Here is a 25,552-nt window from a genome sequence, read left to right as displayed (position 1 = left end):
AGGTTTTCACTTTTCACTTGTTTTGTAAAGAAAGCCTCAAACATTGTTGTGTGGCACTTACGTGGGCGAGGCTGTTAATCATTGCATCCACTAGGGGGCAATGAACTTTACTGGTTTCATGTGGGACAACATATCTAATCAAAATATGAATAAAACAGGTTAAAAACGTATAAAATAAGTTTTTTTTTGTCTCTGGTAGTATTCAAAATGTGGTCTGAGGGGATAATTTGTTTCATTATAGCTTCAACTTTGCTTGTGAAGACGTTTCGAAACTGTTCACACGTCCAAAGCTTTTTTGTCCTGATGTCCAGCTGAGGTTGTAAATTTGTTTGTATCGACACATACTGTACATCCACAGTCTTTCCGCAAATTCAGGGGTGCCCAGGTTCGGTCCTGGAGGGCCGGAGTCCTGCAGGGTTTAGCTCTCTCCTAGTTGCAACACACCTGATTGCAATGAAGGGCTCGTTATTGAGCTTTTTCACAACCTTGGTGATGACATCATCATTAGATTCAGGAAAGCTGAAACAGAGAGACAGCTAAAACATGCAGGACACCAACCCTCCAGGACTGAACTTAGGCACCCCTGCTCAAATTGGTCCTTATTTCTTTTCTTTTCTTCGTTCCTTTCTCTGATTACACATGAACTACGCTGCTCAGCACTGCCCCCACAGGTCACCCGTGGCATTACTGTTTGCTACAAGTCAGTCATCTCCCTGGAAACAAACCAAATGGCACATGTATTGAATTTAAAAGATGGACAGAGGCTCAATCCTGGGTTTAGACCGTCGTGAGACAGGTTAGTTTTAATCTACTGATGATGTGTTGTTGCAATAATAATCCTACTCTAACCTCAACCTGAATATCCCTTGACCCTCATCACTATAATCACATTCGACCCTTGAAAATGTGCAAAATGTTCATTCACGCCCCCAGATATGTCCTTATGGTCCCCACAAGTGTAGCGTGCCAGCAGCTTTCAAACACTCTGAAGTGAACAAAATTAGGACAAACAACACGCACAGGCAGCAAGCACAGACTTTCAATAATGCCATTCCATCTTCAACCATACCCATCTTGTTTGTGAAACAGTTTTTTATTTCGAAAAGACAGAGTGTTACGTGACAAATAAAGACACAAAGGGACGTACAAAGAAACCGAAGAAGGCCGTGGACCTGGTTTCTGCAGCTGTTTTCTTACTTTGGTGACGACACGCTCGGCGGTAGGTATTCATGCTGCGGAGCGGCGGACGGTTAGATAACGCGGACAGACGGGAAAAGTGTTCGTCTGGAAGGAACAGAGCGACATCTGAGAAATGTGGCTGTTCGGCATCGTATCAGTTTAATCTCCGAGCGTTGCATACACAGATAGGATCTCACTCATGTTCAGACTTGGAGACTTTCTCCCTCAGAAACCTCTCAGGGCTCAGATTAGCTGTGACAAAGGAACAACAACTGAAGAACACCTGAGAGCATTTTGACCTGCCGTGGAAAACCAGTCTGCCCTTAAAAGACTGAAAATCACCTCGCAGTGTTACAGCAAAGTGGGGAAGAAAATTGATAAATGGACTTCTGCCTTTACAGATAAAGGACATTTCTATTTGTCTCTCATTCATCCGGTTACACTTGATGATGATGGAGCTGCTTTTCAAGGCCATCGAGGACGAGCCTCCAGGTTCAGGGTGACCCAGGGACAGCCCGCTCTGAATCTTCAGCTCCAGCAACACTGAACTGCCCCAAAGAGGTCAAATAAGGTACACACGTACTGAAAATACTCCCGAGAAGTATAAACAATTAAAAGGATGAATATTTATTTTGAAAAGTCAGGACTTAAAGTGGGAGGATCATTTTCATCTAATGCAGTTTATTCTCTCTCAGTTGTTTTGGAATACTAATCATTTTTGTTTGCTTCTACTTGTTTAAATCGAAATTGAACTAAATAAACAGAGGCAGCAAAAACTATTTTCGAAATATTGTCAAGCAGGAATTAAGTTGATTGATTTATATATAGTGAACAACTGCAAAAATTTTGGATCAACTGTCATTTTATCATTTACCTCCAGTCTGAGTTTTACCGTATGATTTCCATTCTGTTGTTATTCCTGGTTTGCTTGTTAGGAAAACTCAAGACAGAAGAAAAGTTTGTCTTTTCATATAGTATGTAAGTTATGAATTAACATTATAATCAAATTTAATTGGCTGATTGTTTATGTGACGACACAGAAGACAGATATTAAATCCATCACAATGTATTAAGAAGTATTTACTGTGGTGTGCAGTCGCAGCGTTTTCAAAAAGCTGTGTTTTGGATTCAAAAATGAGCTTTTCCACAGAGTGTTTTCAAAAACTAAAGACCGTGGGTGCGTAAACAGACCCACAAAACGCGAGGAAACTTTTCTGCTTTCACATAACAGAAGCTAACTTCTTCTGTTTTCTCACGGTTTACTGCTGCTGGGCTGATTTAAGCTACGAACAGGAGCAGAGAGAAAACATTTTCAAAAAGTGGTAGAATAAATAAAGGATGAGGACTTGAGAAGCTTGAATTAAACTTTTTGTATTGTTCAATCCTAATCTTGTTTGTTTGTTTCTATTTTGGTTAAGTTAATGCTTTGTCTTTAAATTTCTCTATTAATATTAAATGAGACATTTCCCCTTGATTAAGTCTTACTTCTTTCCAATCCTCAGTCTGAGTGGAGCAAACCAAGTTTAGCATTCATCTCACGTTTTGCACAGCGAGAAACGTACAGAAAAATCTAGTTCTTATGATGAGGGAATGATAAGTTCTTCAAGTTAAGGATGTAACGATTGGGATTCGGGTGGCCGACTGCGACAATAACTCGGATAAGAAGCATACGAAGTAAACAAGGTCCGTGTCATGTCGGCTTCACTCGGGGCTCCGATGTGAAAAGCGATGTCAATCTTTTGATTTAGTGTGAGTCTTGAAGAACAGAGACATTCTTCACAGACTCGCTCAGCTCCTTTGAACCACAAACAGAAGGGGAGATAAAAGTTGCATCTCACATGAAAGCGGCTGACGCGTCTCCAGTCGATTACAATCACAGTGTCAGCGTCACTTTCTTCATGTGTTCGTGAGGCTTTTGTGAGCATTTAAGAAAAAAAATATAGCACATGTAAATAAAGAGTTGTAGTATCAGCACCAGGTGATTAGTTGCGGAGCGTACCTTTAGAGTATCAGGCCCCGTTTCCACGACGACGCTTTCAGGTGAAAACGCTAATCTTTCGTAGTGTTTCGGGTTTCTGTTTACACGACAACGATATTCAGAGTCACTGAAAGAGCAACGTTCTGACAATGGCACATAAGGTGGAAGTATAAAAAAAACAACTTCAAACTCTGTCTCTATGGAAACAGGTAAAAACGCAACTTTTTATAGTTGACAGTCACCGTAATAACAATGCAACTTGTTGTAATGTTCAGCGCCCACTAGTGGCACGACATGCCAACTACCTTGTTTTTAGCGTTTGCGCCGTTTTCGTGGAAAAGGACATCATTTTCAAAGGCGAAACTCAAAAACGATGCGATTTCACTTGATGACGTTGTCGTGTAGACGAGGGCCTGAGAGTCCAGCATGTTTTGTACTCGACAGTAAAGCATTGTTTATTATATGGCTTCAATACAAGTGGTCTAGGTGTACGATATATATTAAAACATTTGTCAAAATCCTTCAAGAGATTGCAACAAAGAAACAAAAAAACAACATATCTGTTCGCCAAAATATCCCCCGAGGTGTAATCGTACTCTCATCTTTGGCTGACAGCTACTCGGTGTGTTTTTACAGCATTGGTTTCATGGTTCGTGGCACTGAAGTGATGAATCAGACTGTGAGTGCGGAGCAGGGTGGTCCGTCCTCCTCAGTCTGCGTGTGCCGCCTACACCACCTCCACGTAGTTGGCCGGGTAGAGACCCTCCCACCCTCCGTCCTTCATCCCCCGACACCAGCCCTGGTCGTCCTCATCCTCGATCTTCAGAAACTCCTCGCCTGCGCAGAGGAAACACTCGTCATCGTTCATGTCACTTCAGTGGAAACGCCATTGACTTCATTACAATCACGTCTGTTTTTCAGTGAAGGATTTCAGTTTTTTCACCAACGTGATCGACCGGTCACACGTCTGATGAATGACGCACACACACACACACACACACACACACACACACACACACACACACACACACACACACACACACACACACACACACACACACACACACACACACACACACACACACACACACACACGCATAGCTACATGCAGACGAATAATAATAGCACATTCCCACACACATATACAAACATACATGCTCATATAAAACTTAAACACACAGTAATAAGCTTGCAATAAATTCCGTTTTAAATGCGCTCTAATAAACTGATAAATAATTTCACCCTCCAATAATATATTTACGTCTCTTGAAATTAAAGTAAAGAATAATCCTTGGAGACGACCTCCGCCTCCCCGACGCCCTGAGTTTTACTGCTAAGCTTCCCCTGAACCGTCAATCTTCATTCACTTCCCAGTGAATGCTCTTCAGACTAGATTAATAAATAGATCAGGTGAGATAAATGAGTTCAGCTATTTATCAGTCGAATCAGTTTTTATTTGTTAGATCTGCACCAGAGGTTCCAGGAGGCAGAGAGTTTCTCCACACTCGGTGTGACTTTACCTGCTTTAAACGACAGCTCGTCCGTCTCCTGGCCGGCGTAATCGTACAGAGCTCTGACTTTCACTCCTCCTATCATCACGCCACTGCACAAGAAAACACAACGAAAGACTCACAGGGCGAAAGCTTAGATCCTCATGTTTTTTTTATCGGGTGATGATACTCGCCTCTTCTCAATCAGTTCTTTCTTTTCCACTTCCTTCTTCCCTTTTTTTGTTTTCTTTTCAGGTGTCCACTCCTGAAGGACATTGGGATTAAAGGAATCAGATCAGACCGCGGAGATATTAAACCTCAGTTGACGCAGATACTCGAAGAACTCCGAGTCACCTGGAAGTGAGGCCAGTCGGTGGGCATGCCGGGGCCGTGGGTGTTCTTCCACCAGCGAAGGTCCTCTTGCTCATCGATGGCCATCAGTGTGTTGTGGAGCTCGTTGTACACGGCTCTCACACTAAACGTCGGGAGGGGAGTGAAGAACACGACTCAAAGGTAGATTTCAATCATTTCTGAGTCCGTCATCTAACTCTTACCTTCAGAAGACATTCCTCCTCCTTATGACCTGATTTATGACTCACATACTATAGAATATAGAGCATCTTCCTCCCACTGACATACCTCAACTAATAGACGATTTTGTTTTAACTAATGCACAAGATGTGTGTTTTGTTCTCATCTCTTTCATACTGTACATATAAACGTCTTATTGGGAAATAATCTATTTGCGCTGCCGTCCATGAGAATACGAAGTGAAGCATTACGCCCAAATTATGTGGATTAATGTGGTGTACCTTCCCTCTCATCTATATAATACCCTTTTAAAGTTGCAGCATATTTTAAAAAGTAATTAAGCTGGCATCATGGCTATTATTTCCAATGTGAGAGTGGATGTGAATTCCCTGTTGGCTAATATATTGTCGAGCGTCTGTTAATCAGGAGGAAATGAAGTGGGATTATTGATTTTTCACTGTGAAATGGGAGGACTCCGCCCGGCAGCTCACCTCTCGTTGGTGGTGATGTCCAGGTGCTTGTGGATGGAGAGGAAGGCCTGCTTGAGGAAAACGATCCTCTTGCGCTCTTCGTCCTGCGATTGGTCGAAAATAGACTCCATCTCCTCCATGTAGCGAGGAGCGTAGCGGTTCACCTCCTCCAGGACCTTCTCGTAACGGGAACGGACCTGCGACAGTATTACGTTTTAATTTTCAGATTAGAATCCAAAACAAAGTCAAACACGACCGATATCTCAGCTCAGCTTGTGACTGTTAAGAAGTGTGTTCTCTGTGGAAACAGCTGAAACGCTGCTGCTCTGCATGCACACCACAGCCCGAGTAACTAGTTCTTCTGCACATGCTCCGTAGAGCCAATCAGAACAAAGTGTCATGACTCCCAGTCCATATTCTCCTGGGACTTGGTAGTTTTACTTTGACAGTCACCGTAATAACAATCCAACTTAGTCGTTTGTCCACAAAAATGTCCATTTACTCCCATTGTTGTTGTTTAGTGCTCATTGTTCTCTGCTGCATGTTTGTCTGATTTATTGCAAAACTAACCAACAGCACCCACTAGTGGCCCAACATGAAAACTACATTGTCAACGTTTCTGTGTAAACGGATGTTTTCAAAATGTTAGCTTATAAACGTGAGTCTTTTCCAAAACAGAAACGCAGAAATAATGTAAACAGAGGTCTTAAGGCTCTTCTATACTTTCTGTATTGCATGTCCACATACTGCTTTGGACTTCGGACACGTGTTCCATGATATAAAGATCCCAAAAATATTTCCGCCTCTGGTGGCCGGCGTTCTCCTCCTTTCCTAAAGTTTTGGATATTCCACGTCAGGAGTTCTGAGCCGTCCGGTTATCTTTATATTTTCTTTATATTGGGATTGTACAGACGAGGAAACCGGCAGATCTCCTCGGTAGTAGACGTCCATTACCACCGGTCAGTGCGTTCAGTCAGAGGGCTGTGCACGGACCCTCGCGCACCAGGGGTGGATGACGATACTGACGTCACGCAGACCAACGTGGACGCAGAATGTATGACTTGGCCTTTAGATGTTGCCATAACTAAATTTGCACAGGACGAAATATAAAAGGACACTTATCAAAAATACATAAGGAACCTCATGAAGTGGTTTTGAATATTCCTGTTGTTGGTTATCATTTCCTCTGCTGTATAATGTTTCACTATCATAATTTTTAGAACATTTAGATGACCATTTTTGGTACGACCATGTCAGGGCGATTTGTCTTCAAAATGTTCACACAGCGATCACACTTCGTATAAAAGGTGCCGGCGTTAGCCAATGAAACTGAAATGAAAAATGAAAATAGCTGTCAGTTGGACCTTGTCTGCCTCCTGTTGGACGAGCTCTCGCTCCTCCTGGATCTTCTTCTGTTTGTCGATGGCGACGTCCGGGTTCCCCTGAGCGTGGGACTCTCGCTCCCGGGCCGCCTGCTCCTTCCGGCTCACCTTGTGGTACGCTCTCCTGGCCTTATCCAGCTGTGGAGACACCGAATCAAAGCTTTACCACGTTGTTACGGCAGACACATGACTTAGACTTAGATGTAAAGCTTCAGCCTCAGTCGCACTGGAAGCCAGAATAAAGTCATTCCTAGACAGAAACACACTCCGGCTTTGTTGTCTAAATATAGACTTTGAATCGAGGCCATCCACTTAATGAGAATCCATTTGTGATGTTGCAGTCACTTCTACTATGTATGAAATATTGATTCCCCAAGGAGTTGGTGTGTGTGTTTGAGATGCATAATTATGTCTTTGATGGATGCTCCTCGCTGCTTTCAAATCACAGTCAAGCAGATTTAAGTGGCCTCCTCTAAACACATCAGAAGAAAAAGTCTTGAGAACTAAGATATTGACTCAGATTATCCCAGCATTTTTTTTTTTTTTTTTTTTTTTAGGAGGGGGGCTTTTTCGTAGGCGGTCCCTTTTCTTTATTTTGTGATGAGCCATAAATCGCCCTTCTGTTAGCTTTATGGAAGAAATGTGATCATTGGCGTCTTTGTACTGGATCCCATTCAGTTTTAAATTCAGTTTTGATACTTGTGTAATCAGCCTTAAGTATGTTGTTCATATAAGTACTTAAAGTATTAGTTACTTTGTTGATGTGGCAGGCATTTAGTTCAATTTAATGATAATATGCCAACTGGATCATACTGTGGAACTGCAGAAAAAGGAATTAGTTTTAGAATAGTGACATATCTGTTGAGAATCCCTGGATGTTCTCTTTAAAGGGGTCATATTATGCTAAATTCACTTTCAACTGGTTTTCCAACAGTACTAATCGTCCTCATACCTGGAATGATGCCCCAGAAGTGAAGACAGTCTGTCCTCTCTGTCCCTGGCTTGTTTCAGTTTTTAAAATGTGTGTTGCTCCAACCAGCCAATCAGAAATCAAACCCTATACAGTGTCATTGGGGGTTTAGCCAATCCCAATCAAGGTAGGCCCTCCCTTTGACTCCTCCCACAATTAGGCAGCTCTGCTCTGGCACATGGCACCACGAGAGGAAGTACTTCCTCTTCTTCCCAAGATGGTCATGTGTGGGCGGAGCCAGTCCAGCTCACACAGACACAGCAGATTCTGAATGCAGCTCCTATGATCCAATATTCAAATGGAGGGAAAATCAAGTAAAAGCTAGATTTGGGGCAATAAACTTTGAATAGAATGTTTTTTGGACCAAGGAGACCAAGTGAAAGCGTTGAAAACTGGATAATATGGCCCCTTTAAAACAAAAACAGGATGATGAGGAAAGGCCACTGCACCTCAAGCTCCCTTAGAATTGAATTTGGATATGAAAACACACAGAATGGCACCTTCTTGAGTCGCTTGGCCCATGGCTTCTGAGCGCGTGTGAACCCGGTCTCGATGTCCTGCGACTCCTTGAAGCCCCCGAACAGCTTCTTGTGGAAGGAGTCCTTCTGCCAGGTCCGGACTCGGTCCCCGTCCTCCGACACCAGCGAGCGACAGATGGAGGCGTGCAAGGAGGCCAGCCGGTCGGCGGAGGACAGGAAACACTGCCAGGCCTTCATGAGGGACCCGTACAGAGGACCTGCGGGAGGAGGAGGAGGAGGAGGAGGAGGAGGAGGAGGAGGAGGAGGAGGAGGAGGAGGAGGAGGAGGAGGAGGTCATCGAAGGTCATCTCTTCCATCGGGGTTTCAGGGTGAGTGTTACTTACTTGAGTCCACCACCGGCTTCCACTTGTTGCTCCACTCGCTGAGCTGCTGAGCGTACTGCCTCTCCACGCGGGCCCTCTCTTGGAAACACGCCACGATGTCATTGCAGGCCTGGAAGGCGTCCTCCGTCCGCCTCACCGTGCGCTGGTAGTTCCCAGGCTGCTGGGACGCAAAGACAGAGGAAGACCGACTAAATTCAGGGGATGGAAGGTTACACGGAGTCTGTGATTCAGACCCTTTTTCTCCTCAGATGTTCACGAGTACCCAACTTTTTTATATTTTTTTTCCAGCATTTAATTCGGGATCTCGGTTGATTTTCTACTTAGTTTCACCATTTTGAGGCCAGAGAAAACAAAAGAGTACATCTGCTCACAGTTTGTCTCTGGCACACTAGAAACTGCAAAATGACCTGAATTAGAAAAGCAAATTTTAGAGAGTGAACCTCCTCCAAAGAAAAGTTTGCTTGAGTCTGTGTTTACTCTTCCTGTCACAACTAAATCTATTTCTAAGGCAACTATAGGACTGGGCTGGATTGATTATGTAGCTTATGACTATGAACAGAAGGGAAAATGTATCACCAAAGCAAATTAGTGCGATAGCACGATAACTTATGATCAATGCATCTACTTAATCATGTTTAGGGTACTCTCTGGGTTCCCAACCTGCGGTCGAAGACCGTGAGGAGGCGTCATAGATTATAGTGGTGGGCGGGGTGGCTTTGTGACGGGTCTGTTCCTCGCAGGTCTGTGCACTGGATGGTTGGTGTGACTTAGAAATATCTGAAATTGCTGCTAATAACACAGTCGCAATATCATCTCATCTTCATGCCATCACATTTATTGTCTATTTAAGATTAGTGATGTTGTTGATTAATTGCTTTTAACCATAATGAATGTTTTTCTGTCCATCTTCAGTCTTCTTTGTCACACTTGTGAGAACGGCGTCGTTTTTGTGTTTTCGTTTCAGAAAAGTTAAGGCACAGCAAACGATGTTCATTTCCATGTAAACGGCAGAAACACTATTCGTTTTCAAAAAGTTGCGTTCCTCCGGCGTGGCACCGATGTGTGTAAACAAACGTTTTCCATTTTCACTTGAAAACTTATAAACGGGACCTTGAGATTCTGCGGACTGGAGGATGATTGTTGCTGATGTTGATTTGAAGGCTGAGTAATTTTATCCTTTTTTCATTTAGCGTCTAATAGTAAAAATGTCCTTTACAAAGTTAAAATCGAGGAGAAGAGTGGATTCACACTGAGGACAAATTCATCATCTGGCATCCGTGAAAGGAGAGAAATATAAACCACCTTTGTATTGAATCGAATGTAGATGGTCGAATTCAAGAACTTTGAAGAACAGTAGTATTCCTACCGCCTTTCTTTTGTTCCTCACGCAGAGATCGAACCACAAACCCTTCAGTAAGCAGAGCGCCCACTGCGCTGCTTCTGTAAGCTCTGTGACTCAGTCACTACCACTCCGCTCAAAGACACAGAATCAGAGAATCACAAGGCTCCGGACTAAACTCCAGTGTGCAGCTCGCGGCTGTAAAGACTTCGCTCCCGTTAAAGGGAACCGAACACCCGGCAGCACCTCGGAAAGTCGCCAAATAACACCTTTAATTCAGTCCCACTGTAATTATATAGCGTTAAATACAACACAGTCACTTCAGGGCACTTTTACAGAGAAAACCGAACCTCGAGTGTGTCGTCTGTTGATTTGGGTTGGACTTCATCGCCAGATACTTCCTCAACGTCACCTGAACCCCTTTCAGTCTCATCCATCACTCATCCATCACTCATCCATCCATCCATCCATCCATCCATCAATCCAACTTCATGAGAGTTGTTTGGTGCTGCACACACTCTTTCTTCCTTTCCTCTCTCACACTGACCCCGGGCCAGTGACGCCAGTAACTCATTACTCTCATATGACCTTTTTTTTTTTTTTTTTTTTTTTTTTTAGTAATGAGTAATCTAACACACTACTATTTCCAAACCAGTAATCAGATTAAAGATACTTCTCCAAGTCACTGTGCGTTACTATTGTAACGTCCCGCTGGACGTTGGAAAGGAAGTTTCTTGTCTGTGAAGACGCTTTATCACACACACACACACACACACACACACACACACACACACACACACACACACACACACACACACGCAGTATCTACACGCTCACCTGACCCGCCGCCTTCTCCCCTCTCAGCCAATCACAGGCCAACTTGCTCTAATGGTGCGTTCGGGTAACGCAAAACAATCGGAACCAACAAACAATCATAAATAAACCTGAACATTACAGTCATAACACAACTGCAGAGATGTTACACTATTTTTGTAATTTTCCTGAGTAAAAAGATATAACGGCAGGAAGCCCCACCCCTTTTTTCGATCCATCAATCAATCAATCAAAGAATTTATTTGTCCCCAATTAAAAGGTGGAATAGACCAGGTAGTGCAAATAGATAAATAATGCAACAACAGACTACAACTACATCACCGGTAAATAAATACCAGTAATAGTAAAAATCTTTGATAACATTGATAACGTTTACGTACGCTCTATCCTGCTACGGCATTCCGGTGTCAGTTCACTCCTGCCATCGGGGCTCGCCGCATGTTGTGCGATCGCATGTTAACGCCAGGTGTGAACGGACTCACTCGCAGCTGTGAGACGTCTGCAGCCAGCAAAGGTCAACGCCCCCGTGCCACAATCTGACGCTCTGCTGGCGCTGAGTCCAGTCAGACTGAGAGTGAAGACGTGAGGGCCAGAGTGCAATAACATATCTGAAGCAAGTGTGTTGTTTGTGGACGTGGAATGTTGGAGATCTCCGCGATTTTCCTGGCAGCCGCCGCCGTCGGCTCCTGCTCTGCAACCCGCTCTCCGTTTCACTTTCTGTCAGACCCGATGACTCTGACACACGGCGGCAGCTGCTTGACAGACTTCTCTGCACCACACGGCCCGATGCAGAGCGGTGAGTGTGGCGCCACGTGACGACGACGTAATTAACCCGACGCTCCCGGAGCCGACCTTTACTCCTGTCGTGTCAATAATGGCGCTCAAGTTACTGATCCTGCGCACGCTCGGTGACACAGCTTTGTGATGACAACACTGTCTGCAGGCCTTTAATATGCATGTGCACGGCTTGCTTTTAGGATTCATGAGCCGCCGTGCCTTTATTTTTCTTCCCTTATTCCTCTTGTCAGAATCTCCGTAAGATGATACATCATTCATCATCATTCCCCAGCGTTTGCAGGCCTCTGCTCCGCTTGTCGGGACCATTCAGAGACTCAAATCTTTGCTTTCGTGCAACTGATCGACCCCCTAATGGCACTCAATTAGAAAGTGTTTAAATACGGAAAGATTTGAGCAGTGTTTATCCAAAGTTGTGCAAATATAGAGCAAGTACGTGCGCACCCTTTCCTTTACCAGGTTAGATTTATTCATGAAAAATCTATCTTCACGCGCAGAGCGTCTTTATGGACTGATTCATCGGCATGCTCGTGTACCGAGACGTCCTGCAGCCACTGAAGCAGGAGAAAAGACGAATAAACAGGAGTGGAAAATTTAAAGAAGGAATCTATGTGTTTTCTTACAAGAGGACGATATAACCAAAGCTGACAGCTCCTGTGCATGACACAGTGAATTAGGATTCTTTTCTTAACCCAGGCGTGTCAAACATAAAGCCCGTGGGCCAAAACCGGCCCACTAAAGGCTCCAATCCCGCCCGAAAATCCACCAAGCAAATGGCCAAAATTCCAAAGAAATCATTAATTGATACTACCATGAAATATAGCAAACTGGCGTGAGCCTCAAAGCCATGTTGTCAGGGGGAGTTTGTAAAAACACCCATAATGCAACAGTTATAGGAGAAGGTTTTTGGACATTTCACTGGATTTTGCCGCAGAAGGTTTCATCAAAATTGGTTTCGTCTTGAGATTATTGTAATACTCGGGAGTAATTGTTTGGTTTTGTAAAGATAAAGACATTTTCATCTCGTACCCTCGCCATCACAACAGAGACAAAACTTTAAAGTTTAAATTTGAAGGTTATTCTGCCGCTATTCTCACGTCCCGGCCCACCCGAGATGAAACTGGGCAGAATGTGGCTCCTGAACTAAAATGTGTTTTTTGACACTCCTGCATGAACCTAAAGCTGATTTCCTGTTTAGTTAAAGGAAAAGTATAAAGCAACGCTCACGCATCAATAGTGGAATTAGCTGAATGCCTCGCTTAGAATAAGGACATCCACATTTCAAGTTCACATTGCATTTTTTCCCGTTTCCACGGAGACGGAGCATTTGCAAAAAGTTCCACCTTGGGGGCCATTTTCAAAAAGTTGTGTTTCCAATGACTTGTAGAAACAGAACCCAAAACGCATCGAAAGTTTTCAGTTTTTCACTTGAAAACGTGTTTCAGTTTGAACATTTGCTGAGTCCAATAACAGAAATCCTCACCTTTTATTTGTCTTTAATACTTTTACATTTTAAGCTTTAGACTGCTGCATCTCTTCTGAAAATTAATGTCAAAGTTCACGTGTCTTCTGACACGACAAGGCCAACAAAAACTGAAGTGAATGAAAATCAAACCTACTCAGTTGCTGTTGAATTCAATATTTCGACAATGTGTCTCCAGAAGCATCAACTGAACTCGTTTTATAAAGATTTCTAAAGAAGATTCTCTCCTTTTACGGCGTTTTTAACTTTCTATTTTCAGCCTCGGCGTCTCTCAGCTTCCACATAAATAAAAAAAAATAGTGGTTTGAAGTGGGACGATAACACGTGTGAAACGCACAACCAGGCTATAAAAGTAATTTATTGTGTTCCTAACGGCGCTGAAAAAAAAAGAAAAAAAAAGCCGTTGCAGCGCTCAGTGTGCTTTTAATGAAACACTGTATGTTTTATGCCTTAATCAAAATCAATTGCGGTGCCTCACATCAGTGCCCTCCTTGTTTCTGCCTCTGCCGTTCCCTCGTCTCCCCGCCTCTGTTGTGGTTTGCCCCGACGCTCCTCGCTCGTCTGCGCGCTAAACAGAAGCAGCTGAGGAATCCGGTCCGAGGCCAGCGGCAATGCAGCAAAGACCCAGTTGGCCGATCTCTGAGGCAGAGGCAAATCCGCCACTAGAAACTCCGTCCAGGCAGCAAAACGTCTGGAAATTCTCCCTGAAAAGTTACATCTTGCATATATAATGGGTCACATTTGGACGGCGTGCTGGGAGACACAAGTAGAAAATGACCTCTTTAGAGCTTGAAAAGCTCCGGATGAGTCAGCTGATGAGCAGTTTCCATACAAAACTGGCAGATAATGTGGTTTAAAGTATGGACGGCTGGGTGGGATGATGACAGCTGGACCTCCACCAGGAACAATGTCATGTTGTTACTCATGTGCGTTGCCTCACCGGAGTTTTTAATGAAAACACTGGATGTAGAAATGAAAACTGCGTGCCAACTCTGATATTTGTGCCACTCGTTTTGCTGGGAAACGAAACAACATGTTCCAGCAAATGAAAATAAATGAAGGTTTGCCTGTTGGAGGCGCAGGGACGTTGTCCCACATTAGCCGGTATCCACAGTAACTTTGATGCATTACTGGTCTTTAAACACGAGCTTCGCTTTATATGAGCTTTCTGAAGCTGCTGTGTTGCTTCATCTCAATGTCACGTTTCTGTCACGATGCCAGATTATAGAGCATCGTTCTCCTCTAACATCCAGATTATAGAGCACCTTCCTCCTCTAACGTCTAGTTTATAGAGCATCTTCCTCCTCTAACATCCAGATTATAAAGCACCCTCTTCCTAACATCCAGATTATAGAGCATCTTTCTCCTCTAACATCCAGATTATAGAGCACCTTCCTCCTCTAACGTCTAGTTTATAGAGCATCTTCCTCCTCTAACATCCAGATTATAAAGCACCCTCTTCCTAACATCCAGATTATAGAGCATCTTTCGTCTCTAACATCCAGATTATAAAGCACCCTCTTCCTAACATCCAGATTATAGAGCATCTTTCTTCTTTAACATCCAGATTATAGAGCACCTTCCTCCTAATGTCCAGTTTATAGAGCATATTCCTCCTCCAATGTCCAATTTATAAAGCACCCTCTTCCTAACATCCAGATTATAGAGCATATTCCTCCTACTAACATCCAGAATATAGAGCATATTCCTCTTACTAACGTCCAGATTATAGAGCACCTCCCTCCTCTAACATCCAGATTATAGAGCATCTTCCTCCTCTAATGTCCAGATTATAGAGCACCCTCCTTCTAACATCCAGATTATAGAGCATCTTCCTCCTAACATCCAGATTATAGAGCATCTTCCTCCTATGAAATGATGTGACTTCAGCTAAAATCCAGATTATAGAGCATCTGGGATATGATGAACACAAAAGAGGATTTTTCTACAGATTTCAAAACAGCAGATTAAGACGTTTCTCCCTTGACACAGCAAAGATTCTGAAAGTACTGAAACGAGTGAATGTGTGACTTCACATACTTGAGAAAAGAACTAAGCCCATGAAAGTTTGTCTGCAGCAGCGAATAATGCTGCGGCGATGAAAGTGTAACCGGGAGTGAGAACAGCCCACGTACAAACTCGGCTCAACGCAAAGCCACTTGTGATGACTTTGCAAGTGCGGCGCTGTAACGCCGGGGTCTGCAGCATAATGACACACAGGCCCTGAGCGTGGCGGCGGGACAACACAGACGGGAGCCGGCCTGGAAACACATCCAGCACAACAGGAGGCGTCCAAAATTACAGGAGGGGAGAGATGAAAGTGGGGCAGCCCATCGGGGCCGACGGGGGACAGAGCCGGCGTTAAAGCGCCAGCGCTCTCCAATTATACGGCGCGAACGCGGGGAGTGTTTACAGCGTTAAAGCGTGCTGCCGCCACTGAGAACAGAGAGTAGGTGCTTAACAAAATGGAAAAAATACAGTAGCGAGATGTTTGATTGCAGGAGAGGAGAAATGAAACATGAAATCCGAGCTGGATGTCAGTTTGTGTCATCACGTCCTGTGATTTACACTAAATGCTTCAGCTATATTCTAACTAAATGGAGGGTTTTCTTTTTTCACAAATGTTTGTGTGAACTGATTGATGCAAGCTGTACCAACACCTGGTTTTTGTTTTTTTCATGTCTCCCTTTTATTCAATCGACTTTAAAGCGCTCAACATTAGTAAATCGAGCCTCCACGTGGTGCCTTATTATCCTCTGGATTTATTATCATCCTATAGTTGTTGAAGTTTTTTGAACGTGTCCAATTATTGGGCGCTTTTTGCCCCGTTTAAACGACAACATTTCAAGTGAAACTGCATTGTGTTTGCATTTTCCACGTTTTCGGAACGTTCTTTTTGAAACGCCACTAGAGGGTGCTGTTGTCTGTGTTTGTAATGAAACCGCACACACATGCGTGCAGAGAACAATAAGCGGCATTAACATTAACAATGGGAATACACAGAGGCAGTCGCTGTTGTTTTTGTCCATCTACTTGCACATGTGCAGTAGAACAATTTATCGGTGTCAAACATAAGGCCAGAGGGCCAAAACCGTCCCTTAAAGAAAACATTGATTCAAAAAAAAAAAAGAAAAGAACACATTTCTTCAGAGAACACTGCGACCGGAGCTGAGATATCAATGATCCCTACATGAAAGATACTGTAGCTGCCTTGTTGCTATCAAACTAGCCTCAAAGCCATGCTGTCGGAATGTAAAAACACCCATAATGCAACCGTTTTTTTCCAGCATTTCACTGGATTTTGCACAAGAAGGTTTCATAAAAATGTACTTTATGTTGAGATTATAGTCATTTTTAGTAGTAATTGTTTGGTTTTGTGAGAATATCAACATTTTCATCATGTACTTAGTCTGTATGTGGCCACTGAACTGAAGTGTTTGACACCGCTGGCGTAGAGCAACTTGCTTCCAGAATACACCGAATATTGTTAAATGTTAAATCCAAGCAAGGAGCTGACAACTTCCCACACTGATAGAGTAACTCTAAATGTATATCCTGTCGGGATCCCTTCAGAATACAGAGGACTGTTGAAAGTCACGACTGTCTCTATTTGAACATGATAGATTTTCTTTTCGCAAAATGATTTTAATGCAACAGTAAAACTTCCATTTCATTTAATTAATTTGTTCAACATAAACTGAAACCTGTCAAGCCTTCTTAATAGAGTGCTGCTTAAATAAACCAAAATTACACTATCTGAAGTATTGAAATATTTCATGAAGTTACATATGGGTTTAAATTGTAGCAATAACTGATGAAGCAATTCTTAAAAAAAAATTATAATAATTTATCTGCATTATGTTTGGATTAAATATGGGTTTTAAATGCTCTTTTAGTTAAAAAAATATATATATATATTTATATATATATATATATATTTATAATTTTGACCTTTCCTTACAGTCTGGCTGTGTATGTGACAAATAGCTGTGTAACGTAATTACTGAGTCCCTCGTCCAATCACAGTCACATATTTGGATTTTGATGGTAAACCAGTGATGTTTGATCTCTTTTCTGGTTCGACGAGTAAAACCACAGCTGGTATCGATACTGATATGACATCCTTCCAGTACCGATACTAGAAAAGCAGATGTGTGAGTGTTTCCTGTTTTGTTGTCTTTCTTATCCTTTATCTCTGTCCAGACGGGACTGTTTTAATGCGTCAGCTAAATATCAGCATCAGACACGATGATCTCAAGCTCCAGCATGTAGAGCTATAAAAGCATCACTGGAAAAACATTTAATTCTGATATTCATCGTGGAAATATTGGTATTTCATCATGAGAATCGATCCCAAATGGACAAATGTGGCAGTGAAATTATCGGTATTATGTATGTAGTATCAGCAATATCGTCAGAAACGGAAGTGGAAATGGAGAAAACTTGTCGTGGACCCCCAGAGACCCGACCCGGGAGCTATGCAGTCTACTCCGTCATGTAAACAGACAATCAGATAGCTAATGAGCCAAGAAATATGACTAAACCCTCCTCAGAGAGAGAGAGAGCAGAATAATAGGAGTTAATCTTCAGAGGGAGCGCAGTGTTTCCCGTTCACATGTCAAACTAAAGAAGAAAAGGGGAAAAAATAAAAAAAGCCTGGCCTTGTTTACAGAGATACGCAGCCTGAGGGACAAAACCAGGAGTGTGTTATGACTGGGAGCTCCGTCAGACTCCAGATACAGTGGGAAAAGATATCTCCTAAATCTGTGTGTGCTATCATGAGACACACACACACACAGGTCTGGAGTGTCTAACCCTAACCTCAGCCTTAAACCTCATCTTAACCCCTGATTGCATCTTAACCGGCGTCGGACCCGGAACGTTCCACGTACCATCCAGAAGCTGCGATTGTTGGCATCTTCGCGGCTGCTCTCAGACGACGGGGTCGACATGCTGTTCTCTGGAAGAGGAGAGAATGTATGATTAGCTCAGACCGCGCTATCGTTCAGCCTGTTAATCTGCACAATGACCTTTTAGTAATCACCGCCCGCTCTGAGGTGATGGAGGCGGTGGGGCTGCGTATACGTTTGAGTTAAAGCTCAAAATGGTTCACCTGCTTCGGAGTTTATTATTTAAAAAAAAAAAAAAAAAAAAAGGTTTCCTAACTACAGTGTGGATTTTGTGAGAGGAGGGACGTCAGTTTTTTATGAAGTCAAGTACTTGTTTGGTTTGATGGTTTAGTTTAGTTTAGTTTAGTTTAGTTTGGATTAGTTTAGTTTAGTTTAGTTTGGATTGTTGGTTTAGTTTACTTTAGTTTAGTTTACGTTGGATTGTTGGTTTAGTTTAGCTTAGTTTAGTTTTGATTGTTAGTTTAGTTTAGTTTAGTTTAGTTTAGTTTGGATCGTTGATTTAGTTTAGTTTAGTTTAGATTAGCTTGGATTGTTGGTTTAGTTTAGTTTAGTTTAGTTTTGTATATTTTGGATCGTTGATTTAGTTTAGTTTAGTTTAGTTTAGTTTGGATCGTTGATTTAGTTTAGTTTAGTTTAGCTTGGATTGTTGGTTTAGTTGAGTTGAGTTGACTTGAGTTTGGATTGTTGGGTTACTTTGGTTTACTTCACACCTCCATTTGGGTCAGTTTGTGTTCAAGCAGCACTTTTGGGACCGGATCAAACGGCCTGGAAAACATCATGCAGTTACACCAGCTGCTCATTGGGGGCGCTGTCGCCTGAAACAAACACTGAACCACAGAGGAAGTGAAGAAGAAACACGGCTCATTGTTTGGTCCGGACCGAAACCAGAAGGACCCGCCGCTTTAGCCCGTGGTGGCTAGACTAGTTAGCCCGTGATTAATGGGTAGCAACGAACAACCTCCATATATAGTCTTCTGACCACATATCAATGAGAGTCTTCCTCACGTCTTCCTCACTACTCCACATCGGCTTCTTCTGATTCGCGCTGGTAGCTTTGTTTGTTCACTACCCAGAATGCATTGCTCTCTACATCACGTCCTCTCACTCCGCCCACTGGAAAGATTGTTTGCCAGCGAATCAGGCCCTGGTTTTCAAGGGGACCAGAGATCGCTTGTTAGATCCGGTACAGAGTTCGGGGAAGCTGAAGAGACGCTGGTCTGGATCAAACAGGAGAATGTGAACACGCCCTTATGCAATGGGTGTAGCATGGTTTGGCATGAATTGGTTTTATCAGATATGGTTTGGTTTGGTTCAGTCTAGTCTAGTCTAGTCTAGTTTAGTCTAGTCTGGTTGGGCTTCGTCTCCTTTTGTTTGGTTTGATTTGATTTGGTCACTGAAAATACAAACTAAAGACAAGACGTTTAATCTAGCATCAGTATTTCAACATGACCAACATATTAAATGTATTTTAACTGTTACTTTTTACTATTTCACTACATCTTCTTTCATCATTAAGTAATCACTTAACATCACTTTGTAATCCAATACTTCTATCCGTTGTTTTTTTCTTTCTGAAACATTGTAATCGAGTACATTAAAAAGTAATCATCCAAGTGTTCCAGCTGTTCTGATTTTCTGACAGTTGAGACAATTTCAGCTTCTTTTATTTATTACTTATTTCTGTCTGTTTTAACAATGTCCCCATTACTTATACTTCAATAATGTAATGTTGAATTGTGTAATCTATTACTTGGAAGCAGCTGGTTCAAGTGTTACAAGCTTGACGGATTATTTAGCTCATGGCTTCTCGGTATTACTTTTGGATGAGTGTGTCTGTGCTCCTCTGCTCGCCTGCTGCTGCTGCTGCTCGCTCTCGTGGACATAATTTGTGATTAAAACAGGATTTCTATTCCTCCGAATGACTTGAGCTCCTCCACTTCTCATCTGTCGTGCCGTCACTCCCGGCGCTGCCTCGCTAGGAAATCAATGCGGTAATGTCGTACCCGTCTGAGGCTCGGCGATGTGAAGACATTTAATATCCTCTCGCATAAATGTGCACTTGACGGGGTTTGATACGAGGACAAACAGCAGGTGTAGCGCTCGTCGGCGGCGTAATGGGAGCTCTGTAAATCTCCACCAAAGAGCCACGACTGCGACAGGAAGCAGATGTGCGCAGCGAGTCTGAGCCAGCAGGCGAACGGCGAGGCGAAGGAGACGACGGCGTCGAGACGCGGGTCGTCGACTCCCAGCATTCCCAGCTTCGGAAAGCCAGAGCCTTCCCAAAATAAACAGGTCAGCGCGGGTCGGCACGTCCCATCGTCCGCGCTCTTCCCATGCTGGCGGCCTGGTTTCTCGTTTTTTATTATTGACAAAAGAAGAGCTTGCGGACTTGCTGCGAACTTTGTGAACCGGTTACTAACAACAGAGCCGCGCTCACATGGCGGCAAGGTGGCGGAAATGCTTCAGGAAGTTCTGTGAATGGATTCATCCAGACGCCAGGGATCACACAGTCAATTTCTTTACCGGACGCACATTGAGTGCTTTTATTGAGGTCTGTTTTAAGGCTTTAAGAAATCCTTTAATGCAGAGGTGATGAACTCATTTTAGTTCAGGGCCCGTCACTTACAGACCAGTGAAATACTTCCATAATAACCTTTAAATTGAAACTTTAAAGTCTTTCTTTATTTGTGATCAAAATGTTTATGTTTACACAAAAAACCCATTACTACCAAAAATTACTACAAACTCAACATTTACCAATTTTAATGAAACTTTCTGCTGAAAAATACAGAGAAATGTCCCAAAGACTATATTATATACTATACTTATACTATATTTAAATATTGCAACTTGTCCAGAGTGACGATCAGCAGACGGATGCGTTGTTCAACGCTCCTGCTGCTGTGTGTCATATTTTGCTTTACAGTCTAATGTTTTTGTATTATGATTTAAAAAACATTTCTTACACTCCATCCATCCATCCATTTTCTCCCACTTATCTTTTTCCGGGTGGCGGGGGTGTCAGTCTGAGCACCGTCACCCAGATCACATTGCACCCATTAAGAACCTTTCCTGCAGGTAGTGAGCCCACGGGGTTAAAGGGCTCATGTTATGCTAAATTCACCTTCTAAAGGTTTTCCGTCAGTACTAATCATCCTCGTACCTGGACTGACGCCCCAGAAGTGAAGACAGTCTGTCCTCTCTCTCCCTGGCTTGTTTCAGGTTTTAAAAAGTGTGTTGCTTCAACCAGCCAATCAGAAATCAAACCCTATATAGTGTCATCGGGGGTTTAGCCAATCCCAATCAAGGTACGCCCTCCCTTTGACTCCTCCCACAATTAGGCAGCTCTGCTCTGGCACATGGCACCACGAGAGGAAGTACTTCCTCCTCTTCCCAAGATGGGCATGTGTGGGCGGAGCCAGTCCAGCTCACACAGACACAGCAGATTCTGAATGTAGCTCCTATGGTCCAATATTCAAATGAGGAAAATCAAGGAAAGCGAGAAACTTTAAATTCAACGAGACCGAAGTGAAAATGTTGAAAAGCTGTTTGATATGATCCCTTTACATAAAATAAATCCATTGCCCAGATTGCGTTGAAAAAAATGAAAAACTAAAACGCTTCATGTTTGTGTCTCAATATGAATAAAGTAAAGCAGGAGTGTCGTACATTGTCCCCATTTTTCACTTATCTTTCTTATTTTGAAAAACATCCTCATAAAGTCACTGCCTTGCTTCGCTTTCTGGTTTCCCAGCAGAACTCCACCCAGACAGAGCCTCCATGTCTTTTCTGTTTTTCCACCCTGCAGTCATCTCTCCTCACAATTAGATTCAGACTTTCTTTTTTTTTTTTTTTTCTTCTCTCCTTCCCTCCACATCCTGCTGTTCACGGGGCATCACATGCTCCTCTGAGAGAATAATGTCATGCCTCTCCTCGCCCGGATCCTCCTCAGCTCTGCTGCAGAGGCTTCACTCTTTACGCAGCCCCGAGATCTGCAGGGGGGCAGAAAATATAACGAAGCGCCTCCTTTTTTAACCCTTGACCCCGACTTCCTGTCCGCTGGCCGGCTGGTTTTCCTCGGGGGTCTCAGCCGGATATCAAATCCTTCAACATTGAGACAGATGCCCTTTATTGATCCCAATTTGGGAACGTCCTGTGTTCCAGCAGCAGAATGCAATAAAAGATAGTCTGCTGGGTGGAAAAGGCCAGAATGTGGAATGAGGAGGAGGAATTGAAATAATCTGCAAATAAAAGTGTTTTATATTGTCGTATTCACTTGTGGCCGTCGGGCTGAGTTTCACTATCGATGGACGCCTCGTTCACATGAGGATGTTTGTCCGTGTTTACACGTCAGCGTTGTGAAAATTATGTAGTTGGCATGCCAGGCCACTAGTGGGCACTGCTGTTTGTTTTTTGGAATGAAACCACACACACAGTGCAGCAGAGAACAATACGCCATAAACGACATTTTCAAAACAATACCCGTTTACATGGATTCGACAAAAACGCTTAAAAAAGCTGTAGTTTTCCTGTAGGGCCACTAGTGGGTGCTGTTGACTGTGTTTTTACAATTTACAGTTCAGCTTCTTTCTTTATTGTTTTATATTTTTTTAACAAATTTCATGCAGAACAATAACAAAACACAAAATAACTAAATCAACAATGAACAATCAGACGTAACGATAAAGAAACCGAACCTGTAGCAAAAAACTAATAGTGATAGAAAAATCAAATATCATTTAGTGTGGCCACAGATTGGGGCTCAATTTTCTAACCGTGTCTTTTGATAAAGTGACCATTTCTGTCATCTCTTTATAAATTAACCTTCCCTTTCTATTGCTTTTATTTCTTCAATCAGTACAGTTCAATTTCAATTCAAACAAGCAGTATGGAAACTTTGAAGTTTGAAAGACATACTGTATTTTATGAAAACGGTACTTTGACTTTAAATCCCCATTTACACGAAAACGTTTCAAGCAGCGACACATAATTTTAGCTTTTTTTGATTCAGAAAAGATGTGCGTTTACACTGCAAAGTCTTGAAAACGATGTGAACGACAAAGTTAGCATTACTGGCCACTAGTGGGTGTTGTTTGTGGTCGCAATGAAAGCACACACGCATGTGCAGAGAGAACGACGCGCTGAAAACATCAACAATGGGAGAACGCGGACAGGCGAAGTTGGATTGTTTTTTTTTTATGTTGACTGACAAAATAAAAGTACCAAGTCCCGGGAGACTATGGAGTCGTGACACCGCCGAGGAAACGTTGTTCTCATTGTCATCGACTGAGCATGTGCAGAACAAGTAACAGACGTTTTCAGTGGCTCCGACCACGGCTGCCATATGAACTCCCGAAAGTTTAGCATTTTCACGTTGTGTAATTGGAGCTGGAGTTTTCTGTGTGTGTGTGTGTGTGTGTGTGTGTGTGTGTGTGTGTGTGTGTGTGTGTGTGTGTGTGTGTGTGTGTGTGTGTGTGTGTGTGTGTGTGTGTGTGTGTGTGTGTGTGTGTGTGTGTGTGTGTGTAGGAGCATACAGTCATGATCCGTAGAGTTGGCAGAACAACTTTACTCACATCAGCGCTGTGTGGGGGAGGGGCGCCCCCCCCCCCCCCCCTCCCGCTGTAAGAGTCATCTAGACTGCAAAACTGCAACGTGATTAACGGAGTTCCTTTAGCATGTCGTCTTTTAGGAAATCATGGAGAAGTGTGTGAGCAACAGGAAAGAGCAGACTGGAATGCCTCTCATAAGTTTTCATTCTCTGTGGAGGAACAATGCATGAGTCTGTCTGCGGAGGTCAACTGGAATCAATTAGTCTTCCTATAGGCTTTTCAAATACGAGCTTGTAATCAGTTGAGGCTTCGTAAAGAGAAGTAAAAAACCCAAATCCTCCCAAAATATGCCTAAAATCGAAAAAAACTGCCTTTTTTTTGTTTGTATTCATGCTCACTCTTCGATATTTGCAATGCATATCTAAGTATTTATAACTTCTTTCAGGCTTTAAATCCCACACAAAGTGTGATAATGTGACTTTTTTTTCCCTTCACTGTTTTACTAAAAGCATCAAACTTCCAGACTCACCGCCTACAAGCTCAGTAAAGCGCCATGCGTCCTCCAAACTTAATTTCTTGGTTTGCTTTGAAAGAAAAAAAAGAAATCTCCTCCAAAGTTTTAAAAGTCCAACCGGGTGAAGTCAAACTTCCTTAAAAGTGTTTAACAAAAAAAAAAAAAAAAAAAAGATCCCAACCTCATTTGAGCGGTTTTATAAAATCCATCTGGAGAATCAGACCAACCAAAGTCTGTCACCCCCCGTCTCGTCTGACACACACACACACACACACACACACACACACACACACACACACACACACACACACACACACACACACACACACACACACACACACACACACACACACACACACACACACACACACACACACTCCTCCCTCTGTCCTCATTTCATCTGACACACATAACTCAGCGGACCCCCGTTGCATCGTGGGGCAGGAATCTGTTCGGGGGGCAGAAATGGTCGCTCCCTCCATTCAGACTCACCTCTCCGTGAGTCGGCCCTCTCTTTCTTCTCTTCCATTCACTCTGTTGAAATCTTCCCCCTCTTCCTCCACCAGTTCGCTCCTGCAAACTCCTCGACCTCGCTGCCTTCACACTCCTCCTCGGAACTTTTCCACTCGTCCTGGACTCGTCCTGCTCTTCCCCCTTTCTTTGGCCCACTGTTTGTGTCAGATGAGTTGGCTTCTTTCTTTTTTTTTCTCTCTCTCGCTCCCTCTTTTCCCTGTCACTCCTCCCTCTTCCTCCTCTCTCTCTCTCTCTCTCTCTCGCTGTAACAGCTGCAGGAAACTTCTCCTCTACGTCACCACTCTTCTTCTTTTAGTGGTTTGTTTCTTGCTTTCTTTGCAGCTTTTAATGAGCTCAGTCGCCTGGCCAGAGTCTTTTCATGTGTTTTTTTAGAGCATTAACAAGCCTGTTCACTGTGTTTCACAGTTTCACAAAGCAGAATGTCCTGATAAGGGAAACTCCATCCCTTTGAGCCTCTGGGTGTTTGACACCCCCCCGAAAAAAAATACTTTACACTCCCCTCTGAATCCCCCCGGGGTGGTTTGGGCTGGTGGGCCTGCCTTCACAGCAGGACACATCCGGTGTGTGTGTGTGTGTGTGTGTGTGTGTGTGTGTGTGTGTGTGTGTGTGTGTGTGTGTGTGTGTGTGTGTGTGTGTGTGTGTGTGTGTGTGTGTGTGTGTGTGCTTTGAAGTCCTCCCCCCCCACATCCCCCCCCACCTCATTTTTTTCAAGACGACTTGAAAAAAATATGA

General features: G+C 43.2%; 1 protein-coding gene across 3 annotated transcripts; it reads right to left on the bottom strand.

The window, feature by feature from the left end:
- Positions 1 to 1,080: 1,080 nt before the first annotated feature.
- LOC308124949 (protein kinase C and casein kinase substrate in neurons protein 3) lies at positions 1,081 to 25,221 on the bottom strand. Of its 3 annotated transcripts, none has more exons than XM_080488360.1 (10): positions 24,779 to 25,221; positions 18,206 to 18,273; positions 8,863 to 9,019; positions 8,501 to 8,736; positions 7,013 to 7,168; positions 5,670 to 5,845; positions 5,002 to 5,122; positions 4,842 to 4,912; positions 4,678 to 4,760; positions 1,081 to 3,994 (listed from the first exon to the last, which is right to left on the bottom strand). In XM_080488360.1, exons 1-10 carry the CDS (start codon positions 24,813 to 24,815, stop codon positions 3,885 to 3,887), a joined length of 1,215 nt encoding a protein of 404 aa, XP_080344486.1. In that variant the 5' UTR covers positions 24,816 to 25,221; the 3' UTR covers positions 1,081 to 3,884. The 3 variants fall into 3 exon arrangements, with proteins under 3 accessions (XP_080344486.1, XP_080344485.1, XP_080344487.1); XM_080488359.1 differs by having other exon boundaries at positions 8,863 to 9,022; positions 24,779 to 25,214; XM_080488361.1 differs by lacking the exon at positions 24,779 to 25,221 and adding an exon at positions 24,302 to 24,688.
- Between the last annotated feature and the right edge of the window lie 331 nt (positions 25,222 to 25,552).

The sequence above is a fragment of the Lipophrys pholis genome (genome assembly GCF_963383615.2).
Source record: "Lipophrys pholis genome assembly, chromosome: 19".
Lineage (NCBI taxonomy): Eukaryota > Metazoa > Chordata > Actinopteri > Blenniiformes > Blenniidae > Lipophrys > Lipophrys pholis.
Note: the sequence above shows the minus strand (reverse complement) of the source record. Positions and strands in the feature narration are given on the sequence as shown.

Bases quoted from the DNA above. Each gene is read 5' to 3' on its own strand.
- LOC308124949 (XM_080488359.1), bottom strand. From the start codon at position 24,815: ATGGAAGAGAAGAAAGAGAGGGCCGACTCACGGAGAG. The intron at 4,913-5,001 runs GTGACTCGGAGT...AATGTCCTTCAG, and splicing joins CCGACTGGCCTCACTTCCAG to GAGTGGACACCTGAAAAGAA. The intron at 4,761-4,841 runs GCGAGTATCATC...TTTCTTGTGCAG, and splicing joins AAAGAACTGATTGAGAAGAG to TGGCGTGATGATAGGAGGAG.